General features: G+C 46.5%; 5 protein-coding genes across 5 annotated transcripts; 3 read left to right on the top strand and 2 right to left on the bottom strand.

Moving 5' to 3' along the window:
* Positions 1–3,360: 3,360 nt before the first annotated feature.
* Positions 3,361–5,753, bottom strand: LAJ45_07188 (uncharacterized protein; the record flags this gene model as incomplete). The annotated part of the gene is made up of 2 exons (XM_046116747.1): positions 3,361–5,129; positions 5,180–5,753. 2 exons carry the CDS (start codon positions 5,751–5,753, stop codon positions 3,361–3,363), a joined length of 2,343 nt encoding a protein of 780 aa, XP_045970149.1.
* A 2,083-nt stretch (positions 5,754–7,836) lies between these two features.
* Positions 7,837–8,516, top strand: LAJ45_07187 (uncharacterized protein; the record flags this gene model as incomplete). The annotated part of the gene is made up of 2 exons (XM_046116746.1): positions 7,837–8,355; positions 8,418–8,516. The coding sequence occupies 2 exons, from the start codon at positions 7,837–7,839 to the stop codon at positions 8,514–8,516; spliced, it is 618 nt and encodes a 205-aa protein (XP_045970148.1).
* Positions 8,517–9,034: 518 nt separating this feature from the next.
* LAJ45_07186 (uncharacterized protein) lies at positions 9,035–12,006 on the top strand (the record flags this gene model as incomplete). Its single annotated transcript, XM_046116745.1, has 8 exons — positions 9,035–9,225; positions 9,491–9,498; positions 9,564–9,570; positions 9,639–9,650; positions 9,720–9,777; positions 9,834–9,896; positions 9,972–10,012; positions 10,077–12,006. 8 exons carry the CDS (start codon positions 9,035–9,037, stop codon positions 12,004–12,006), a joined length of 2,310 nt encoding a protein of 769 aa, XP_045970147.1.
* A 2,032-nt stretch (positions 12,007–14,038) lies between these two features.
* On the top strand, positions 14,039–16,024 carry LAJ45_07185 (uncharacterized protein; the record flags this gene model as incomplete). Its single annotated transcript, XM_046116744.1, has 1 exon — positions 14,039–16,024. The coding sequence occupies one exon, from the start codon at positions 14,039–14,041 to the stop codon at positions 16,022–16,024; it is 1,986 nt and encodes a 661-aa protein (XP_045970146.1).
* Positions 16,025–18,534: 2,510 nt separating this feature from the next.
* LAJ45_07184 (uncharacterized protein) lies at positions 18,535–19,251 on the bottom strand (the record flags this gene model as incomplete). Its single annotated transcript, XM_046116743.1, has 1 exon — positions 18,535–19,251. The coding sequence occupies one exon, from the start codon at positions 19,249–19,251 to the stop codon at positions 18,535–18,537; it is 717 nt and encodes a 238-aa protein (XP_045970145.1).
* Between the last annotated feature and the right edge of the window lie 615 nt (positions 19,252–19,866).

Raw genomic sequence — 19,866 nt, 5'->3', positions numbered from 1 at the left:
TAGACGCCTTCACGGGGGTATGGGGCGCACTGGGGTGTGGTGCAACAACTAATAACGTCAAAAGATGAGAACAGAATATATGAAGAATGTCACCAAATAAAAACATATAGATACATTTCTCTGTATCAAGTAAAGAATTCTACTATCTTAATTTTCTTGATTTCGTCGATTGCCTCTCGTAATTCAGGAAAGCACCACACCCCAGTGCGCCCCATACCCCCGTGAAGGCGTCTACCCAGATAGCCTATATAGGCTATCTTTCGAGAATTGTACACCCGCAGGAAAAAAGTGAGGAAACAGCGGGTGCAACCCGTCCGAACCCCAATATAAAATTGGGGATAAAAATGAAAAGAAGTAATATAACTAAACAATAAAATACAGAATAGATACTATGGCCTCTAAACTATATTCACCACCCCCTATGATCTCCCTAGTCCTTTACTACTGCTGCAATTCTCTTTGGCATGCTGTCAATGGTTTTTATATACATTTCCCCCAATCCGGCCTTTCCTACTCTTCCCTAGCTTGGGCTTCAATAACTTTTATGTTTTCATTCGGAGTAGCCTCTATCCACTTTCCAGACTTGTCAAAAGGCATGGCCACGGAATACTCGTGGGGTTGTATTGCGGGTGTGGGGATGTCAAGTTGGAGGCACCCGTTGTCACGCTACTCGCTGTTTCCTCACTTTTTTCCTGCGGGTGTACTATGAGTTGAGAATGCTTTCTCAGCCTAGTATTATGAAACCCGCTGTAATTGAGTCCTGAGAGTTCTTAGTAGTAGTGACCTCACAAAATTTCTCAGGACCTAATTAGCGCGCAAGTAGTGATCATCATGATGGTTCGGTGCATGTACATACATACATATGTACTATTCGATGGCTGAGATCATGAGATATCACTCGTGATAAACGCATTCTCCGAGGTGATATTTTTCTTTCTTTTTTTTGTTTAACTCATTACTTCCGAGGCTATATAAAAGATATTGTATGGGACTAAATTTTCTCAACCTATAGGCCCTTCCACTGCGGGGTCCCCGGGAAACGGGTTTGTTTTTGGTTGTTTGTGTGGGGGGTATGGCTAGGTGCTTCATATAGACTAGATAGATTGTAGTCCACCAAATTAATGTTCAACACATTCTGTATTGGGAGGGGTGATCAGTTCGGTAACTACGGACAGCTATTAAGGAGGACAAGGCTGAATATCCCCCCGGGGTCCCGGGTGGTACTATCGGGATGATCCCTCGTATAGGATAAAAGAAATATTACGCAGATTGAGGGTGCTGATTGGCTAATAGAACAGAGTATAAAAGGAAAGGTGCCTATTGGAACTTTCAAAAACTAAGAATATATGTGATCGATCAATCATACATATCTATATCAGGACAAACTGGAATATATAGCTGTATTTCAATCGTTTTGGTGGAAAGATATATTTTCTATTAGAACTGTTGGCACCAGGATTTTTTAGGGGTAAAAAAGTCGGCGGTGGGGGAAGCTTAATTATATGGAAGACCGGGTTGATATCAGTTGATACATCTACGTCGTGTATGTATGTACATACATAGCTAGTGCCATGAACTGAAATAGGATACCCGGGCCCGTCTGCGACAGGACATCCTGCATTTCGGACGGACCGCAGGGACGTATTTGGCATCTTTTTCGAGATGGACTATCTCGACTTTTTGGATGTTTTCTGTAAGGACTTTCTCATCGGAGGATGACATCGTTATGAAAGTAGGGAGTTTTGAAATGATTATTGGAGGAATTTAGGATGAGTGTGATGATTATTGGGGGAAGGGAGAGGAAGGGGAAGAAGGTGGATTGATGGGCTTTTATAGTAAAAGATCTCATAGATGATCCGGATAACATAGATAACAATATAGGGATGGTCTGTGGACTTTAGGGCAGGGCAGGGTTTGGGACGTTTATTCCTGCCCACCCCCCACCCCCCCCCCCCCCTCCCCTCCCTCTAACTCGTAAGATCTGGATACGTACTACAGCATTTAATGTAACTACCAGGATTCGTTGTGATGTTCGAGCCGACTTTTGCCTGCTTTGTAGATATGTAAGATATTATGATGTATCTCTGAGCTCTGTGAATATAATACATGTATGTATATATATAGTAGATGAAGGAGTGAGGTGTGAGATTATGTTCAATTGTATCTCATAATATGTATTATTAAAACGTGGACGTTTCGTAAAATGTTTACGAAAACAGGGCACTGGGAGGCCCGTGCACAATGTCTACCATGATACATATTTCCGTCAAGAATCTTTAGAGTTTAGAGATATGTGGGATTTTTACATTTACGTATACGGAGTCTGTAGCAGAATTTAGATGAGACGAACTCATGTATCATGCATCACAACTATAGAGAACCATGCATTCGTGGTGATGAAACTCCCAGAGAAGATTTACAAAAAAGTTAAAAGTATCCATCTACAACTACAAGTAACCCACAAACATAAATACATGTACATTTGATGAAATGTCTCGCCATTGTGGACGAAAGATTATAACTCAGGATCCGTCACATGACATCACTCGGAAGGCTTGGCAAACATTTTGTAATACGTCCGAGCTAGTGCTCTTGCAACATTGTCATTATTGGCTCCCAACTAGCTGCTAACAACACAACGAGAAACATCCAAATATTACTCGACACTTCGTATCTCCCCCTCATTATGGTAAATGACGAGGGCGGATCCCTTACGAGCTTGGCTTTGCTATCTAAATACAATGAGTACCACATGTATAGTCAGGTATCCGGGTTTGTGGACTAGTATCCTAGCACTAGATAAGCCGAATCCTTCATTGCATGCTTCACGTGCCAACACATCGTTCATGCCAACAGACAGTACTGCTACTAGACTCGAGGCATCGAACGGGCTCTCAGGGCGGATCTACACAAGAAGAGTTAACGCGGGCCTCGAACCCAGTACGCGGCACAAACCTGTGGCTTCACGCGAGATCTGACGGCACTAACACTCGAAATATCTTGAGGAACTCATGGCGCAAGTTTAACAATCTCCCTTGGGAGAATTACAGGTTGACTAATCCCCCGAGTGATATTATGTGACGCACCCCATCAAGAACATGGAACTTCAAATCTGTATAGGGTGGAGGTTTTGAAGATGTATATACAGGAATAATAATAAAACATGTATTTTTAAGAATAAGGTATATCTATAGTCCAGGGGGCCAGGCCAGACCAAACCGTCATCACAGGACAACGGCTGACTCCTCCCCCTACTCGCCATCATCACAAAAAAATGCCACAAAAAACAATACAAACACCGTTCCAATCTATATACACTCCATCATAAGTGCACTACCCAAAACAAAAGAACTCCTCTAACTAAATACCCAACCCAATAACTAATATCCAAGCGCCCACCGGCACTACTACATTATCATTAACACCAGTGACTACTGCCTCCACCATACTACCCCACGCCCCCACCGCAACAATCTTTGCGCAAACCTCCCACTCCCATTGCAACTGCAGTGGCCCACAGCGCCCACAACCTGATGCTCCTGCACCAATCCACCATCGTCCTACCGCTATTCCTGCCGCGACGACAGTCATAAACGCCAGGCTCCCTTCGATACTCTTGCCGCCTCTCCATCCCCACTTGGTACGTCCGAACCTACGTCCTATCAGCGATGCCGCTGCATCGCCAAGCCCCACCGACACAACACCAGAGACAAATGCCAAGCTGGTGGTTCTGTTGTTCCAGTCCCACGGATCTCCTTCGGGAGTTGCAGCGAGGGTCAACCACCATCCTGCGCCGCAGCCTAGGAGGAGGAAAACATGGGAGACAACGACGGGCCCTTTGAGATCGCGTCCGTCGACAAAAGGCTGCAGGAACCTTGCAATGAATCTAGAGGCAGGAGGGAGCTGGCCAGCGCGGACAATGTCCAGGATGATAAAGGCGCCAAGGGCAAGAGAGAGACATAGGTGCGTGAATTGCGGGTCGAGAACTCCCGGAATGAGGAACATGACGACAACCATCCCATGAAAGACCTTACGGCGGGTGTCGACTTGGACATAAGGAGATAGCGCTGTGACTAGTGTGATTCCAATGGCAATGATGAGTGCCCAGAGGGCTATAATTGACAGGCGGAGATTTGCAGCGGCGGCGGAGCCAGTGGTGACACAGTAGCCAGTACCCGGTGAGAAAGTATCAATGAAGGATTGATAGAAGGGCTGCCCACAGAGAAGGTAGCTGGGTCCCCAGAGGAACGGATCAAGACCGTCAAGAGCGTGTAGTGCGATATAAGGCCGTAGGCCTAGCATTATTGTGGCGAATATGCTGGTATATACGAAAATTGGATAGCCCCATTTTCTAAGGCGGTATTGAGAAGGTGTTAATGTGGTGTAATAGGAGATATTAGATTTGCTTTTGGCGCGAGGTCGGCCTGGAGTTTTGGGGGCAAGAAGGGGTTCGATTTCAGTTTCGCTATCGGAGGCCTGGCCCTTGGGTCTGAGAGCTGAGGCAAGCTTCCGGAGGCGGGCGATAGTAATGACGGTGTTGCCGGCGCGCCGAAAAAGACGGTTGGTAGGTACGCGGGCGAGGTCGATATTGAATTTAATGATGTCGGAGCAGCTTACTAGAGTAGCAAGACCTCCACCCCAAAGAATAGCTTTGAGAATTATGGCTTGAGGGGTAGATGCATAAAGGAGTAGATTGATGAGCGCCACTGAAATGAGACGGATTTCCGTTTGTGTGAGGGACGGTTCTAAAAGGTGGTTTAATACTGCAACAAGTGTGTGCTGTAGTGGAGGGAGAAATGGGTATGTATCGCTGGGGGTGAACTCAGAAGAAAGATATTGACGAAGAACGAGTGGAACGAGAGAAAGCACCCAGTGAAGATCGGGAAATGATAGGAAGCTCGGAGGAATGGAAGAAAGAGAAAGTATGATATTTGTGAGGATATACTGATTCCGCCCGGGAGCGCCGACTTCAGTGAGAGAAAGTGAGACAAAAATCGGAAATAGTATAGGATAAAGAAGTGGTGCTGGATCAAGAGATCGAGGAAGCTCGAAAGGAAGACTTCTTAGGAGAATCTGTAGTGGAAATAGACCTAGAATTGAAGCAAAAACAAGAAACCAGGATGAAAACTCTGGGCACCAAGTTAGCTATTTGTGTAAAAACTGGAATGCAAAAACGCACCTATCTTCCACGCCAAAATCTCCTTCCACACCTTTCCTCTACCACCATTATAGACAACCACCCCCGCCAACATTCCCATGAGCGCAACTTCAATTCCTCTCCTCACAAACACAATTCTTTTTCTTTTTCTCTTGCGCTCTCCATTCTCTTCATCTACCCTTCTTTTTCTCCTTCTACCTCTTCCGTCTAGATCGTCCGCTTCCTCCTCCACCTCGCCATAGTACGTATCCTCCTCCGAGAGAGTTCGTTTTCGCTTCCCCGGCGGCGCCGGCAATCTCCTCGTCAACTCATCGTCCGCTTCAGTTCCCGACTCTGATCCGCCTGCGCTCAACCTTTCCTTTCGTCTCCATCGTACTCCAGGCAGTGGCGACGGCGCGCGCGAGATATCCGGCGTTGGAAGTGGAGAAGGTAGGTATGTGGCCCTTCGCGAGCTCGATGCGGCTGAGGGACGTGGTGTACTCGAGGGGAGAGTTTTGCGGCGATACGGACGCGGAGAGCGGGAGAGCGGGAGAGCAGGATCTGGCGACGAGGACCGTGTAGGTGTCGGGGGTGTAAGAATCGTAGGCACGTCCATGATATGGTGAGGGGGATGAAATCGGAGGGTAAAGGGGGGTGGGGGAGTTTGCGGGAATGAGTAGGTGTAGCTTTCTTGCCGAAATAGTTTGTTCAGGTATTTGAGAGCTTCAAGGCCATATTGGAAGAGTGTGAAGAGTGAATTGTAGAATTTTCAGAGTAAGGAGAAAGTGGGTAGAAGGTTTTTTTGGTGGTTTCTGGTTTAATAGGGTAGGCTAATTAGAGAACAGCTTGTTGTTTGGTGGTGTTGTGTCGTACGTAAGTTAACCATGCTACATGCACAATGGCTCTTGTCCTTGCCTTGGCTGATGTAGTTTACAGTCTTCACAGCCCTGTGTAAACAGTGGATCGATAGGGTCGAGGATTTGCACTGCATGTTTACATGATTATTTGGAACATTATTATTTCTTCCCCGCAGACAAACTCATCCCTCTCCCTTTTTTTCTTTTTTGAGCCGTTTTCGTGGTTATTTTGGGTTTTTGATTCTGCAAGCAGCTCCCTCTATCGCTTTCGTCCTGTGAATATCGTGGAATGGGATGGCTTCGGCCGCGTAAGTCGGCACACACACTTTACAGGTTGTGTAGGCCTATCAGCCATTTCTTTCATCGCAGGAAGGTGCTCGGGTGGGATACCTAGCACTGATTGGTAGACATCTGGCTTGGCGGGAAATTGGCAGCCAGGTTCCTTCTGGAGATAATAGTCTGCATACATGTATGTATCATGTAGCTAGAGTACCCCAATTTTAGTAGAGATGTATTGATCCAATCACCGCGTGATTTGGTGTGAATCAAACGATGGCTGGTGATGCGGCTGTAGTGGGATGTGGTCCACGCTTGGCCAGGAAATTGTAGTCACGAGGTTAGACGTTACACAATCGTAGCAGTTCATAGAACACTGGATTCCAAATGCTTTGTTAGGTGTTTTAGTTTAACCTTTTCTTCGCTACCATGTGTGTGCCAGCTGCTGCCGAAACTGGGGTAGGTGCCGCGGGACTGATGTTGTTCTCGTGGTAGAGAGATGGGATGAAGTCAGACAGCTTGCACTGTAACTGGACGCTAATGCTGTACTGGACATACATAAGTAAATGATCGAATCGATGAAACAAAAACTAAGGTGACAGAGATGGCCGTATATAAAGCACATGTCCTGGGCGGCGCCTGCTGTAAATTGTCGATCACACACGAATGTCGACTCCCTTGCCTTGTTTAAATTAAATTTTAGGCTGTAGCTTCGTCTAACTCATAAAAAGCCTACGCATAGAAAGCGTTAAACTATCGACCTTAAAAGCGAAATAAGATAATATGTGTACGTATATACATAAATATACACTTTTCAGTGCTGTACCTAAGGTTTGCAACTTGAGTGGAAAAGAGAGGGGTTTCCATATGATTAATATGTCGTCTCCGGAGCCCAATCATAACCTGCAACCGGAAGTCTACCACGACCAAACTCCTCCCAAATATGAGTATGTGCCTATATATATAGTATTGTCAACTTTCGTGTCCTCGCATTGCATAATGTGTATGTAGTACATGCTTGGATTTCAGGCCAGGCCGGGGAAGGTGATTCAACAATTTGGCTGATGTGTCAAGGCCAGGCTGTTATCATTCCTTTCAATGTCGATGAGTCGAATCATTGTTCCTGTACTCGTTTTAATTTTTTCCGACTGATAAGGTCACTGGGACTCATCCTTTTCTTGTATGTATCAGATCGCAGAGTGCTCCGGGTGTAGGTGCTGGTGTTGCAAAGCAGTGAGGCGTCTCTCTGATCGAAGACCTAGATATCCATAAGTACCTATCATAGTTTGATATTTTCTGAACGATAGGCACATCACTATGCAGTAGCTATGTGTTTCAAACTAGAACCAATTACGATCCAACTTAGAGGATTAATAGTTAGATGCCAAGAAATTACCCACCTGGGAATCTAGTAGTTCGGCTGTTCCCGGCGCGATACCAAATCCAGTAACCCAGACGTCAAACGCACGACTCGCGCCAAAGTGTCCTGTAAATATCTCAAAAGCTCACAATTCCACAAGCGCTATGCGAATAACCATACTAAACTCACCTCAATCAATCACCAAAATGTTCACCAAGCCTCCCAAGCTCCGAATACGTACTCCCTCGTCTACAACCGTGGAGTTTACACTCTCCAACGCGCCGCCGCCGACGCTCCCACACACGCTCCTGACGCACTTCACTTCGCTCCTGCGCTTGATTCTGGCCGCCACCACCCTTCTCCTCTTACTGACAAAGTTCCAGCCGCCGCCATACTCAAGTAGTATCCACCCGCTTATCCACCCGATCCTCGCGACCTTCTCGCCCTTCTCCACCTCGCTCCAATGGCGTCACCTGCTCCCTGCTTCGGCGGTGCTGTTGTATGTGCTTCTTTTTATAGGAGGCTACACTGAGGAGTCGCTGGTTGTGATTAGAGACTTGGGTGTCCAAATCACGACGAAGACGGGGTGGAGCACGAGAAGTAGGTTTATACCAACGGAGCGGGTCAGTGATATGTGGATCTGTGAGGGGTTTAGGGGGTTTGAGGTGAGGTTTTACTTGGCGGTTGTGGTAGAAGGAGAGGAGGGTTTGGTTGTTGTATTCCCGGTTGGTCTCATTGTTCTTTGGGAGTATTGTGGAGATCGGAGGAAAGTACTGACAGAGTATAGACATTATTACCGGGACGGAGGGTGCTAGAGCTGGTGTGGCGGGGTGCAAGAAGGTGTTTGCACGAGCCCAAACATATAGGGGACGGAGTTGAGAGATGACTTGAGGTGTAGCTAGGTCAGTTAGTTTGTGCTCCTCTGGGTGCGGTCAGATTATCTGACGATAGAAGCCTTTATGTAGATACCATATAGTTAGAGAAAATGAATTAATGCGTAATTAGAATGGGATTCTTTCCAATCTCAAGATTCCAAGCCTGAACGCTCTTGAATGCGTATTTGTCCGCCGATTTCTCAGCCATGGTAGTGTCGGCCAGCCAACCGTAATAACGACTGGTAAGGCCGCGGTGCGTCGTGGGGGAAAGTGTAATATACTTATGCATTGCCTATATTTGAGTTCGGTAAATACCCTCATGTTTATGAGTGAAGTATTGCAGTGGATTTCGTGTGTGTGTAGGATCCCCATATGCATGCTGACATTATAATGATCAAAATTCTTGGTTTAAAACCTATCTCGTTGTCAGTGCCTGGTCTAATATCTTTTCGTTTGCAAATGTCAGAACGTGAGTAAATGACAAAGTAATATTCACTGAGATTCAGTTGCAGCAAATTTTTCGAAGACAATGTTGCAAATTAAAGGATGCATGTTCTTTGTGGGAAGGGACCCGGCAGCACCTTTTGCTACCTCACCTATTCCGCAAACCTCCGTCAATGCACTTAGGACAGCTTACACTGGCAAGTACGTCCAATTGAAGGCTATCGAAACTTGGCTGCTCATAAACATTATTACCACACTCAACTTAAGTTTATTCGGGTACGTGGACCAATGCAGAGCCGCTTCTTTATTTTGCCTTATTGATCAACGACCTCCAGATTAATTTTTCCAACCCCGCCAAAACATACCAGCAGTTACAACCACCACTCTCACCTCCAATTCCACCCCACCTCCATCACTTCTTCTTCTTTTCAACCTACCATCTCATCTAACTCTATCCAACCAAAACCTTCCAGTTCTCCTGGTATTTCAGAGAATTTCTTTCTGGCTCTTCAATCTACCTGGCCGGCCGCGTTTATTGAAGTTTTCTTGGTAAGTTCACAGATGTGTATCCCATCATTTTCAACCTAAATTTTTTAACTGATTTTTCCTCTCAGCTATTCGGTTTCTCTTCAACAGAAGGTCGTCCTGTGGATCCTCCTCTTTCGGTATCTTTGCCTTGTTGTTTGAAGCGGCGAACGAGGGTAAGCCTTTCATTCACATAAACTTTTCAAAAAAAAAGTACACACTAACCTTCCTATTCTGATTCCCAGTTGTCTTGTTTCTCTAAACTTCATTGCACTGCAAGCACCCGGGCCTCTGTTTGAGAATGTAAGCCACTCCTCCTTGCTGCTGACGAGATAGAATTCACACTAAATATTTGCTAGTTTTTTTCTTCATTTTTTCATCTCTCTAAATCTTTCGTTACAGAAAGTTTTTCTATAAACAATGTAAGTTAACAAAAAAAATCGCTCTATTTTTTCTTGATTTTTCATTTTTCATTCACGGTGCTAATTCCCATCAAGGCCGGCCCCCGAGTATCGTACTGGTGGTGGATATCTTTTTGGTGATCTCCACTTGCCTGTCACTGTCGGGAATGAAGCTGCCAAACTCCATTCTTCTGCGCTTAGGATGCAAAAAGAGGCTAAAGGCGTACCGGTGGCCCCCCAAGTGCCTATTGCTACTCAGGAATCAACCGCTGCTCCCGAAGCTAAAAATCTTACACACTCGAGGTGGGCGAAAAAAGAGCCTATTTCTCTTCCTCTCGGGCATGCTGTAGCCACACCCTCTGCGGAGTGTACCTCTGCCACTCCAGAGCCTCAAGCAGGGTTACTTAAGTCTGTTTCCAATACTGCTGTTAGCTCTGGTATCTCTCCTCTTGCCCCATCTGCAAACGTAAAGAAGAGTTCAAATACCCACAAAAAGAAAAACAAAAAGAAAAACAACGCATGCCAAAATTCCAACCAGGAAAAGCCTCCCACACATGTTCATACCGAGAATGTCAAGGACAACAAAGACATTGTGACCAATGCTCAACCACACTTGGACTGGTCTGAAGAGCCAGAGGTCCAAGGACCTGCTACCCAGACTAATTTCGTGGGCCTTGGTCCAAATACCCTTGGGGGCAGGGCTTTCCCAGCTCAAGGTAATCAGACCAATCAACAGAAGCTAACTGTTCTCGAACGCTTACAATCAATGGCTCATGTTGGGCCTGGCGCGTTCCTGAGACCAAGACCAAGGTTTTATGGTTTTCAATGCTTTCGTACCTTGGGCACTATAGGATTGTATGGCTGTATGCATGGGCCAAATTGCTTCTATGGCCACGAGGGAGATGTTTACACCGATTCCACTTACAAATCTAATCATTATGTTAACCGATGGCACACTGAGATCACCGAGGCCGAAAAAACCAAACTAAAGAGTATGATGACATGGAGAGACAACAAAATTAAAGCGAGGAACCTTTTACAAAATCCTACTTTCAGGGCGGAACCTCGTGTTCGTGCTAGTGACCTCGCGGTCCCTTCACATCAGACCCACCACAACCCTCAGGAGTTTTCTATCAAGTCCAAAAAGCAGAAGAAACGCCCTCAGAACCACGATGGTGCCCTCGAGGCTAACGAGCACACTCCACCCCATCATCAGAATTCCGATTTCCAGCCTAATGACCAGACTCAACACCATCAGAATCCCCCCCTCCAGAAAAGTGAGCATATCCACAACACTGAGCAGTCTCACTATCCCCAGGACTTTTCACTCCAGAAAAATCAAATCTCTCACCATGGTCAAGTGTTTGTGCCCCAGTTCCAGAATTATAATCAGATTTACCCTCGCCACCATTTTGATTTCCAACATTGGCACTCTCGCCCTCAGAATGTTTCTTTCTACAATGGAGCGCATCAGATGGATCCGATGGCGAATGGCTTCACCCCATTTGCAATGCAGTTTAACATTGCACAGGATTACAACGTCCATCAGAACTTCCAGACGCAGCCTCAACTCACTTACAATCAGGGGTATTACGATGGCGATATTGGGTCCCAATACCAACCTTCTGATACAGGTGCATACGATATACCACAGTCCCAAGGTTGTATCCCCGTACCGGGAGATATGAATACCAAGAACATGGAGCGGGTCCCCCGAATCAACACAGAGGATCTTGTGTATAACTGGCAGCAAAATATCCCAAGCGCACTTATACCCGCAGATGATCCAAAATCCTCTCCTACCGACGGTGTGAGGCCGGTCAACTCTTTCACCCTTCGACCGGAAGTTTCCGCATTTGTGCCAGAAGCAAAGAAGCAGTGGCCAGGACTTGATAAGGGGCAGTACCCAGGTCACCCATTTGATTCTACTGGCACCTTGATTCCTGGCGTCACCAGCCCAGGGTTCTTGATCTGGACCAGTGCTGGATACGGATACTACGGCAACAATGGCGTTTGGTACCCCTACCGCGAACCCACCGATGATGGTAGCGAGGACCAGAAAGATGTCCGTCGCAACAAAAACCAGGACAGCTCGGAGAGGTCTTCAGCTGGTCAATCTCGTGAAGTTTAGTTTCTTAGAAACTATAGCCGGGGTCTAAAATTCGTCAAGTCTGTTAAGGGTGTGCATTTGGTTGTCTGCTAATGGGATATAATGTCGATTTTCTTTGGCTTTCTCATCATAATTTCCTCCGATCCCTTTTCATTTTTTTTTTTGATGTACAGGAAATAAGGCTCGGGTGTTTGAGCCGCCTGTACTATCATTTTTTTTTTTGCAGTGTCTCCTCTTCCAGCCTAAACTTCACTTGCTCGTTTTTTTCTCCCTTGTACTTGTTATTTCTACACTCGACAGGATGGAACGCGCGATTGCACATCTCTTTTGGTTGGTTTTGGTCGAACGCTATGGTGCCCTAGATATTCCCTTAAAGAAAAGAGGGAAGTTTGGAATAATATAAAGAGGTTTAGGGGGACTTCTTGATTTTTCTCATGTGACCATGGACAAAACCTGCTCGAGGCGTATCCAAAAGCCCATTTATATCTATCTTCCCATCTTCTATCTCATATGGTAGCAGTCATTTAATGGCAAGCTTTGAGTGAAAAATCATGGGCGATATAGTCCTCGCCTTTAAAGCATGCAGTGGGGGTGGGCTATGTTTTAATATTATGTCAAAATTAAACGTCACTGTCACGCATGAGTGCAGCCTACAAGCTTTGAGTTGATGCGATAAGAATACCCTCAGAAACGTGGCCTTAGCTGGGCATTTTTTTCCGGGCGATTGGCTGGTACCTCAGATTCGCGAATAGACTTCTGACTCAATACACCTGTGACGAGGCTGGCCCGCCGACGAATGGATTGGTGTTTAGTTTTGAAACCTATCCGCCAATGGTTTGCGCGGTAATTGAAGTTGCAGAACCCTACCGAAGGTCGTATGGGGACCCAGATCAAGTCCTTGAGGTCGCTAGCATTTACAAATTTTCCTAAGCATCGCAGAGGTACCAATTATTAATATAGGTTCGCTTCTTGAGCTATTTGAATTGTTTGAGGTCGTTGGAGGCCGAAGAGGTCCCACGAGGCTCCAGAGATTATTGGATGTTGACCTAAATCGTTCTTATTATGCACTATTTATTTTACTTAAACTAAATTTTGTCCAGGCTGTCCGCGAATAGACTGGCCTAGCCATAGATATATGGGATCGAAAGTAGTCCATTCGCGATCGACACCTAGGCCTCAATTAGTCTATTCGCAAATCTGAGGTATTCGCCGGTCGCTCAGGACACATTCGCCACGTTTTTAAATCGAGTAGCTAGCTTTTATCAAGGTACTGAAACTAAGTGTCTCCATAACCCCACACATGATAGGAATCTATGAGTTATTAAATTATAAATATGAAAGTATTTGCAAACCAAAGTTGCCAAGCATTCGACTCTATCATTACCTCTGCTTACTAAACCCTAGATTTTCCCGAGAAGAGCATTTTTTGTATTGAGTAGAACTTATTTACTACAGGAACTATGCCCCTCATTCAGTACCGATTATCCCAATTTTAAAGCTCTATCTTCAGTATGTATTATGTGCCAATGGTACATAAAGCCACTCGAAACTGCCTGCAGCCAATAAGTGAACTCTAAACCTTCTTCAGGTAACCACCAATGTTAGTGATATTTTTACAATACGGGGGTAGTCCACTGTATAGGATGAGGCATAATTGTCCGAGGCCGTTTACAAATGGTTTCCAAGGGTAGGAAAACGTCAATCTGAAGACCAGAGCGAGGCCTGTGTTCCTGTTTCTCGGTAAGACTTTTAAGGAACGCAGGAAAGAAATGATAAAAAAACAAACCCCCACTGAACTGCGTGTTTACCAGTAGCTATAAGAATACCCATGATCCCGCTAAAATACCAAGTACGGTGAGTAAAGCATTGCAGCAGTCGGACTTGCCCTAGTTTCCTCACTCGTACTACCGGGGGGTACAGCGTCATAGCAAGTCACTCATTCGTTCCCTCGAATAGAACCATTAACAAACTTTCCTCAACTCCGCTACACCTAAATTCCCTATAATTCATCTAGCATCTCTGCCCGCTATATACTCACGCTCAAGCATAAAAAATGGCTACCCCCTACTCTTTTGGACCTCCCATTGAAACAAAGTCTATCCACTCTTCCTCCAAAGATCTTACCCGCATTAAAAAGATTATGAATGAGGAATTTCCCCAGCGTCCAGCTCTCAACGTCACTAAATCGCTCACTCCCCAGAAGAAGAACAGAAATAAGGGGGTGCTGTTCTTTCAGATAATCCCAGATGACTTTTCTGAATCTATCGCCCCACCGCCTATCTCTAAGAAGCAGGCGATCAAGGAGGCAGACTTACCTGAGCGTCCTGCCGAAAACTTCAAAGTTACAATTAAGAATCATTATGGCTTACCCATTAATTCGCTCAAGAAGACGGAAGATGAACATAACTCCCTTCAGCTCCCTACCGATGATAGTACCAAAGACACCGCCGGCCTTATCAAACCATTCACTGCAAAGAAAAAAAACAAGAAATGGCAGCCACTACCTCTTGATATACCAACCACCCTCAACACCCATATAGTTGGTAGACAATTTTATCGCAGGAACCAAGACCCAACATTAAACAGTGCCCAGGCCCCTCCACAAAACGCCCACCTCACCTTTAAAAGAAACCTTCCTAACGACAATTCTTCTCCCCATAAACCTACCAACATCACCTCCAAAATGTCTACCAATAACCAACCCACTACCCACTACCCCACTACCCCAACCTCTCCCTCCAGGAAAGCCACAAGAATGAGCCCTATCAACAACCCCTCCGAAGAAATGCATCAAACAAACAAAAAGCCGCACTCCGCTGTTAGAGTCAATAACAGAAGATACCAAAGGCGTGGAAGTATTTACCAAAACGCACTCCGCGATCGTCCTTACTATGCCATGATCCAATGTGGATTGTCACGTCCCGGCTCCACCTCCTCCACCACCTCCTCCTGTAGTAGTGACGGGATACAATCTTGCAACCAACCAAAAAATTGCTCTTTCGGTCATGAAGGAGATCGCTACCATGATTCCCCATGGCATATTCAGCGCTTTGTTTTGGGATTTAATGTCGACCTCTGGGAAAGCAAGGTCGGCCCCGAAGGAAAACTTGATCTGTTTAATAGAAGGAACGAGCTCATGGCTATTGGGGATATTATCAACAGGGAGGGCATGAAGGTTGGCCATCGCAAGCTTGTTGAAATGGAGAGGGCCAAAAGGGGTCTTCCGCCCCAAACAGACGAGTGGTGCTGGGCCGGACGGGCCTACAAGGCTAAGACTGGTAGCTTCTCTAAATATGGTAATGGGAACTGGGAAGATCAAACTGATACCAGCACTTGCGAGGAAGACAACTGGGAGGATCACACTCTTGCTGGCACCTCTGTTTCTTATCAGAGGGACGGTGACACCGGCGACGATGAGGAATTTATCGACGAGAACAAGATGCGATTTGAGGAGCATCTTCGGGCGGAAACAGCGCTCTATGAGGTCGAGCAGGCTCAGGCTAAGAATGCGAGAGAGGAGGAGGAGCTCACGTTGCAGCAGAATAATGCAATCCTCGACAGGGAGCTTTGGGAGCAGCAGCAGGAGTATGAGCGGGATATGCATGCGAGGAACACCAGGGAAGAGTACGATGAGCTTTTCTGGTATGTGAATCTTCAGGTCGAGCAGCAACAACTTCGAGACCAAGAGGAACACCGGCGCTGCTATCAAGAGCAGCAGCGTCAGTATGAAGCCCAGAGACATGCTACCCGCGCATACAACATTCCGAGGCCGTCACCATATTCTATTACTACAAGCACTGTCGCCCCGATGGAGACAGTTAGATACAACAAGCCAATTGCGAGACCGACAACTACACGCACTAGCACCATTAGCCAGGCAGTCCAGTCTTCATTTTTTGTCGCTAGCGCGGTTTCGGAGATCCCTCATAAATTGTCTCCTCAGTGGATTCAGACTCCCAGAAGCCACATGCATGGGATTACTGGAGACAGATGGTGCCTCTTTGAGCATTTCGGGCCAGTCACTTTGTCTGAGGATTAGAACTACACTGGTAACGATAAAAAGAATGGTTTGTCTTTCCTGTGGGCGTTGAGATGGATGGAGGAATATTCAAAACAGACTCAGTGTCTGGAATAGCGGGGCATGGAATTCTAGAGGTCTAGAAGAGCCCCAAGGCAATGGGAAATCTTATGAGAAGATAGAAAACTGGGAGGAACAAGGAAATAAAGGGACAAGTCAATTGGCAGTAGGAATCGAAGAAATCAAAGGAAGTAGTACATGTAACAACAACAGATACATGTGTATTTGGTTGGGCAATCTTTGTAACTCTGCATAATTGCACTCTTTTGTATCTCCTATAAATTGTAGTCATTCCTAACAAATCAATAAATTGTAGTCATTCCTAACAAATCAATCAATTAACCAGTCATTCGTAACTATGTCACTCTACATATAGTTTTTTCAATAATGTTCTAGAGTGACATATGCATAGCTTACAGACTGCATACACGAATGAATTATCAATCACTAAGGTTGTGGTCACGAATTATCACTCGCATTATCCGGCCTCACGTAATGGGCACTGAGATATGACGATCAAGCCCAGGTGATAAACCACACGTAAAACCAGTACAAGGCGAGACAGGCCTATGCCCCAGTCTTGTCTCAAAGATGTTCGTGGAGAGTAGTGCCTAGCTATATTTGAGTGATGATGTTGGATGGTAGTGTAACTGATTATAGACCGGGGAAGAGGTCTTCGTAGATGAACAATAACAAATATGTAACCGAGTGTTCGATAAATATCAACCTCTTGTATCTTCTTCATCTAGGAAGACCGTGCATACATAACACGTAACCTCGCCCATACATTGCTCCAATAAACGTCACAAGGCCGCCTTTTCGCGATAGCTACAACCAGCTGACAGACACTCTCCTTTATTCCGTCTACATCTCTGATTTCTCCCCAGAATCTTGGAATGCCGCACACTCTTTCTCTATGGAATAGAGGAATATCTCTCCCATAATTGTAAGGTTGCATGCAATTAATGAATTAAACAAAAAAAAAGAAAAACATCTCTCCCCGATTTAGATGACCTACCGAGTGATAACTCATGATCCACATCTTGGTGTGGATCCACTCTACTTTCAACTACATTCACAGGGGCTGCGTACGTCTTAAAAAGTTTGGTACTAGGGAGAAAGTAGATTAAGTGTTGTATTGACAGTATTGTGTGCTGGCCACTTTGGCTATCTAGATAACCACTACAGAGTACCCCTAGCTCCAACTGCTTTTTACCGAGTTCTGCAAGAACTACTAGCGTGGTCCCTCTGCAGTTCCCCACCACATCATTCCAAGAACATACTCTACAGATATAGATACTATACATACATGTATCCTCCACTTGCTGTCAATAAAGCTCCACTGCGACTACATACGGGCTAGATCTAAGCTTAGGTCTAAGAAACGACGGCCTCGAGTTAGGGGGCAATCCCCCTACGACTAGTGATCGTTCCCAGCTGCAGTCCAGACCCTCACCATCTCATCTCATTTTGTCGGTTATCCTTGGGCCCGGTGCTTCTTATATGGTTTGAGAGCATCGAGATACCGGCTACGGAAGTAAAGACTGAGGTCCATGGCTCACTGCTACCGAGCTGCTGCTGTCCGGCTTTTTGGGGGCTTGACAGCGGGTGGCTGCATATAGCAGGAACGATACAGCCCAATCAAAGCTACTCGGAGATTTCACCATCGCTCTATGTTCTCGCGAAATACGCGAAAGAAGAACTGACATAAGGGGAACTCCCCCCAGGCTATTTAACCTGCCCCCGCAGTAAAGGCAGGCCTACGTGACGGTTGCGGCTCAAGGTTTCAAACGGCGATGGAAAACTCGGTCTTTCTGGCACTACTTTTCGAGTTCAGCACCACGATATGGATTTCAGGGACAGCAAGGAATGTGATTTATCAGTGCAGGGCACCTCTTGGCAACGGTCGCCAAGCACAGCCGGCCCAAGGTCCCCGACGCAGCATTTCCTTGACAGCGCTGATCCCTACTCCTCCTCCTGGGGCAATTGCGTCACACATACCCCACCTCGCCATCCAAAACCGTCTGAGAGGGGAAATGATCGTGGAGTCGCCAGCCAAATACCTGGTCATGAAATTTTAGTGTTGATAGGTCTCTAAGTTGCGAACGGGGAGACATCTAGAGTGCTGGCTTCAAGTCACCAAGTTCGCGAGCCTCTCCAGCCTCTCCAGCCTCTCCAGCTATAAATAGATATCAACGAAATGGAAATCTCTAATTCTTTGCTATTACATATACACGTTGCGCATAGTCATCCACTCTCATTAACCAAACCTTCGGGGGGGCGAAAGGAAAAGGGTTGTCGATATTCTATAGAACCCCTAGATAAAGAAATCAAGGCCTCACAAGAAGAAAGAAAAGGACAAAAGGGCCTCCCAGAAAAAAAGGACAATAAACACAAAAAAATAATCCAAATAAACCAGAAGAAAAAGGAAAAGTAGGATATAGAGAAGGAAAGAGGGGGGGGGGGGGTGTCTAAACCGCAAAACCCATCCCCCCTTCAGCGAGGGATGCCGCCCCCTCTCCGTTCTTCTCAATAATGAGTCCTCGCAACAACTCATTCTCCATCTCCAACTTCCTCACCCTCTCCTCCAGCTTCAGTGCATGCTCCGTCAGCTCCTTCGTCTTATCCTTCAACTGCTGCTCGTGCTGCTTCTTCTTGACTCTGAAGCGCGCCGATGCAGCAGTATTACGCCGGCGCTTATCTTCATCAGCCGCACTCACAGCCTCCGGATTCGTCGCCGCCTTCTTCCTCCCTTTTGGCGCCGGAGTAGCCGGAGACGCATCCGTCATAGGCGTAGAGGCCGCCGTGAACTGCGCTGGGGGCGACATCGGGAACTGCGAAGCGCCGAACGCATTATTCTGGACCGAGGGGCTGGGAGGCATCGCCATAATATCATACCCACCCACAAACGGGCCGGGGACCACATCGGCCAGATCGCCAAACATGTCCTCTGCCGCGAACAGGTCCATCACCTTCTTCTCCGCCGTACCACCAACATCCTCCGTTCCCGCGGCGGGAGCAGTGGTAGTAGTCGTGTCGAACCCAAAGTCGGCATCCAGGAAGTCGAAGGTCGAGTTTGTGTACATGTCCAGGCTGTCGCCCAGGCCGTCGTCGGAGCTCGCAGCGGAGGGTGTCTGTTCGGGCTTGACCTGGTTTAGGCCGAGGTCCTGCACGTAGGAACGTGACATTCTGACGGTGGTTTTGTGTGTGTGTTTGGTGCTTGTGGATATGGGGTGGGGGACTCGGCGATGGGTTGTGTTTCGAGGAGGTTTGGTTTGTCGGGAGGTGTTCCGAGCCGATACAAATGCACTAGATCAATGGCCTTGTTGTAACCCTAACCCTACGCACTAACGTTGTCTGGAACTTTACAGTCACAGTGCCAAGGAGGATCCTGGCTAGAAAACAAAGGAAACACCAAGAAAATAAAAGCAGCAAAGAGTGTACAGCTATCGGTAGAATTATTGCGGAAACAGGGACCGACGATCACGCCGAGAGCAGGGCGATTTTCCAACGCCACATTTCCGCAATAATTCTACCGATAGCTGCACATATATGGGCATTCTGACGGAGCATGTTTTGATGGAGAGGTATTGTACCTCAGTTGCAAGATGGTGCAACCGACAGCTGCGATAGATGATCACCGAGCTGCTGCTGCTACCTAGAGCTATGCTTTGCTTCTGCCGCCAAGAGTCTCAACGCTAGGACCCAAATTCCATGCAAGATTTGTTCTTAGGCAACGTCAACCGCGGATGCTTCCGAGTGACAGTTTGTGATAGAAGGACATGCCGGTTCAGTAACCCAAA

Source organism: Morchella importuna (genome assembly GCF_003444635.1).
Source record: "Morchella importuna strain M04M26 chromosome Unknown Morimp01GS022, whole genome shotgun sequence".
Classification (NCBI taxonomy): Eukaryota; Fungi; Ascomycota; class Pezizomycetes; order Pezizales; family Morchellaceae; genus Morchella; species Morchella importuna.
The sequence above is the reverse complement of the archived record's forward strand: the minus strand, read 5'-3'. Positions and strand labels throughout refer to the sequence as shown.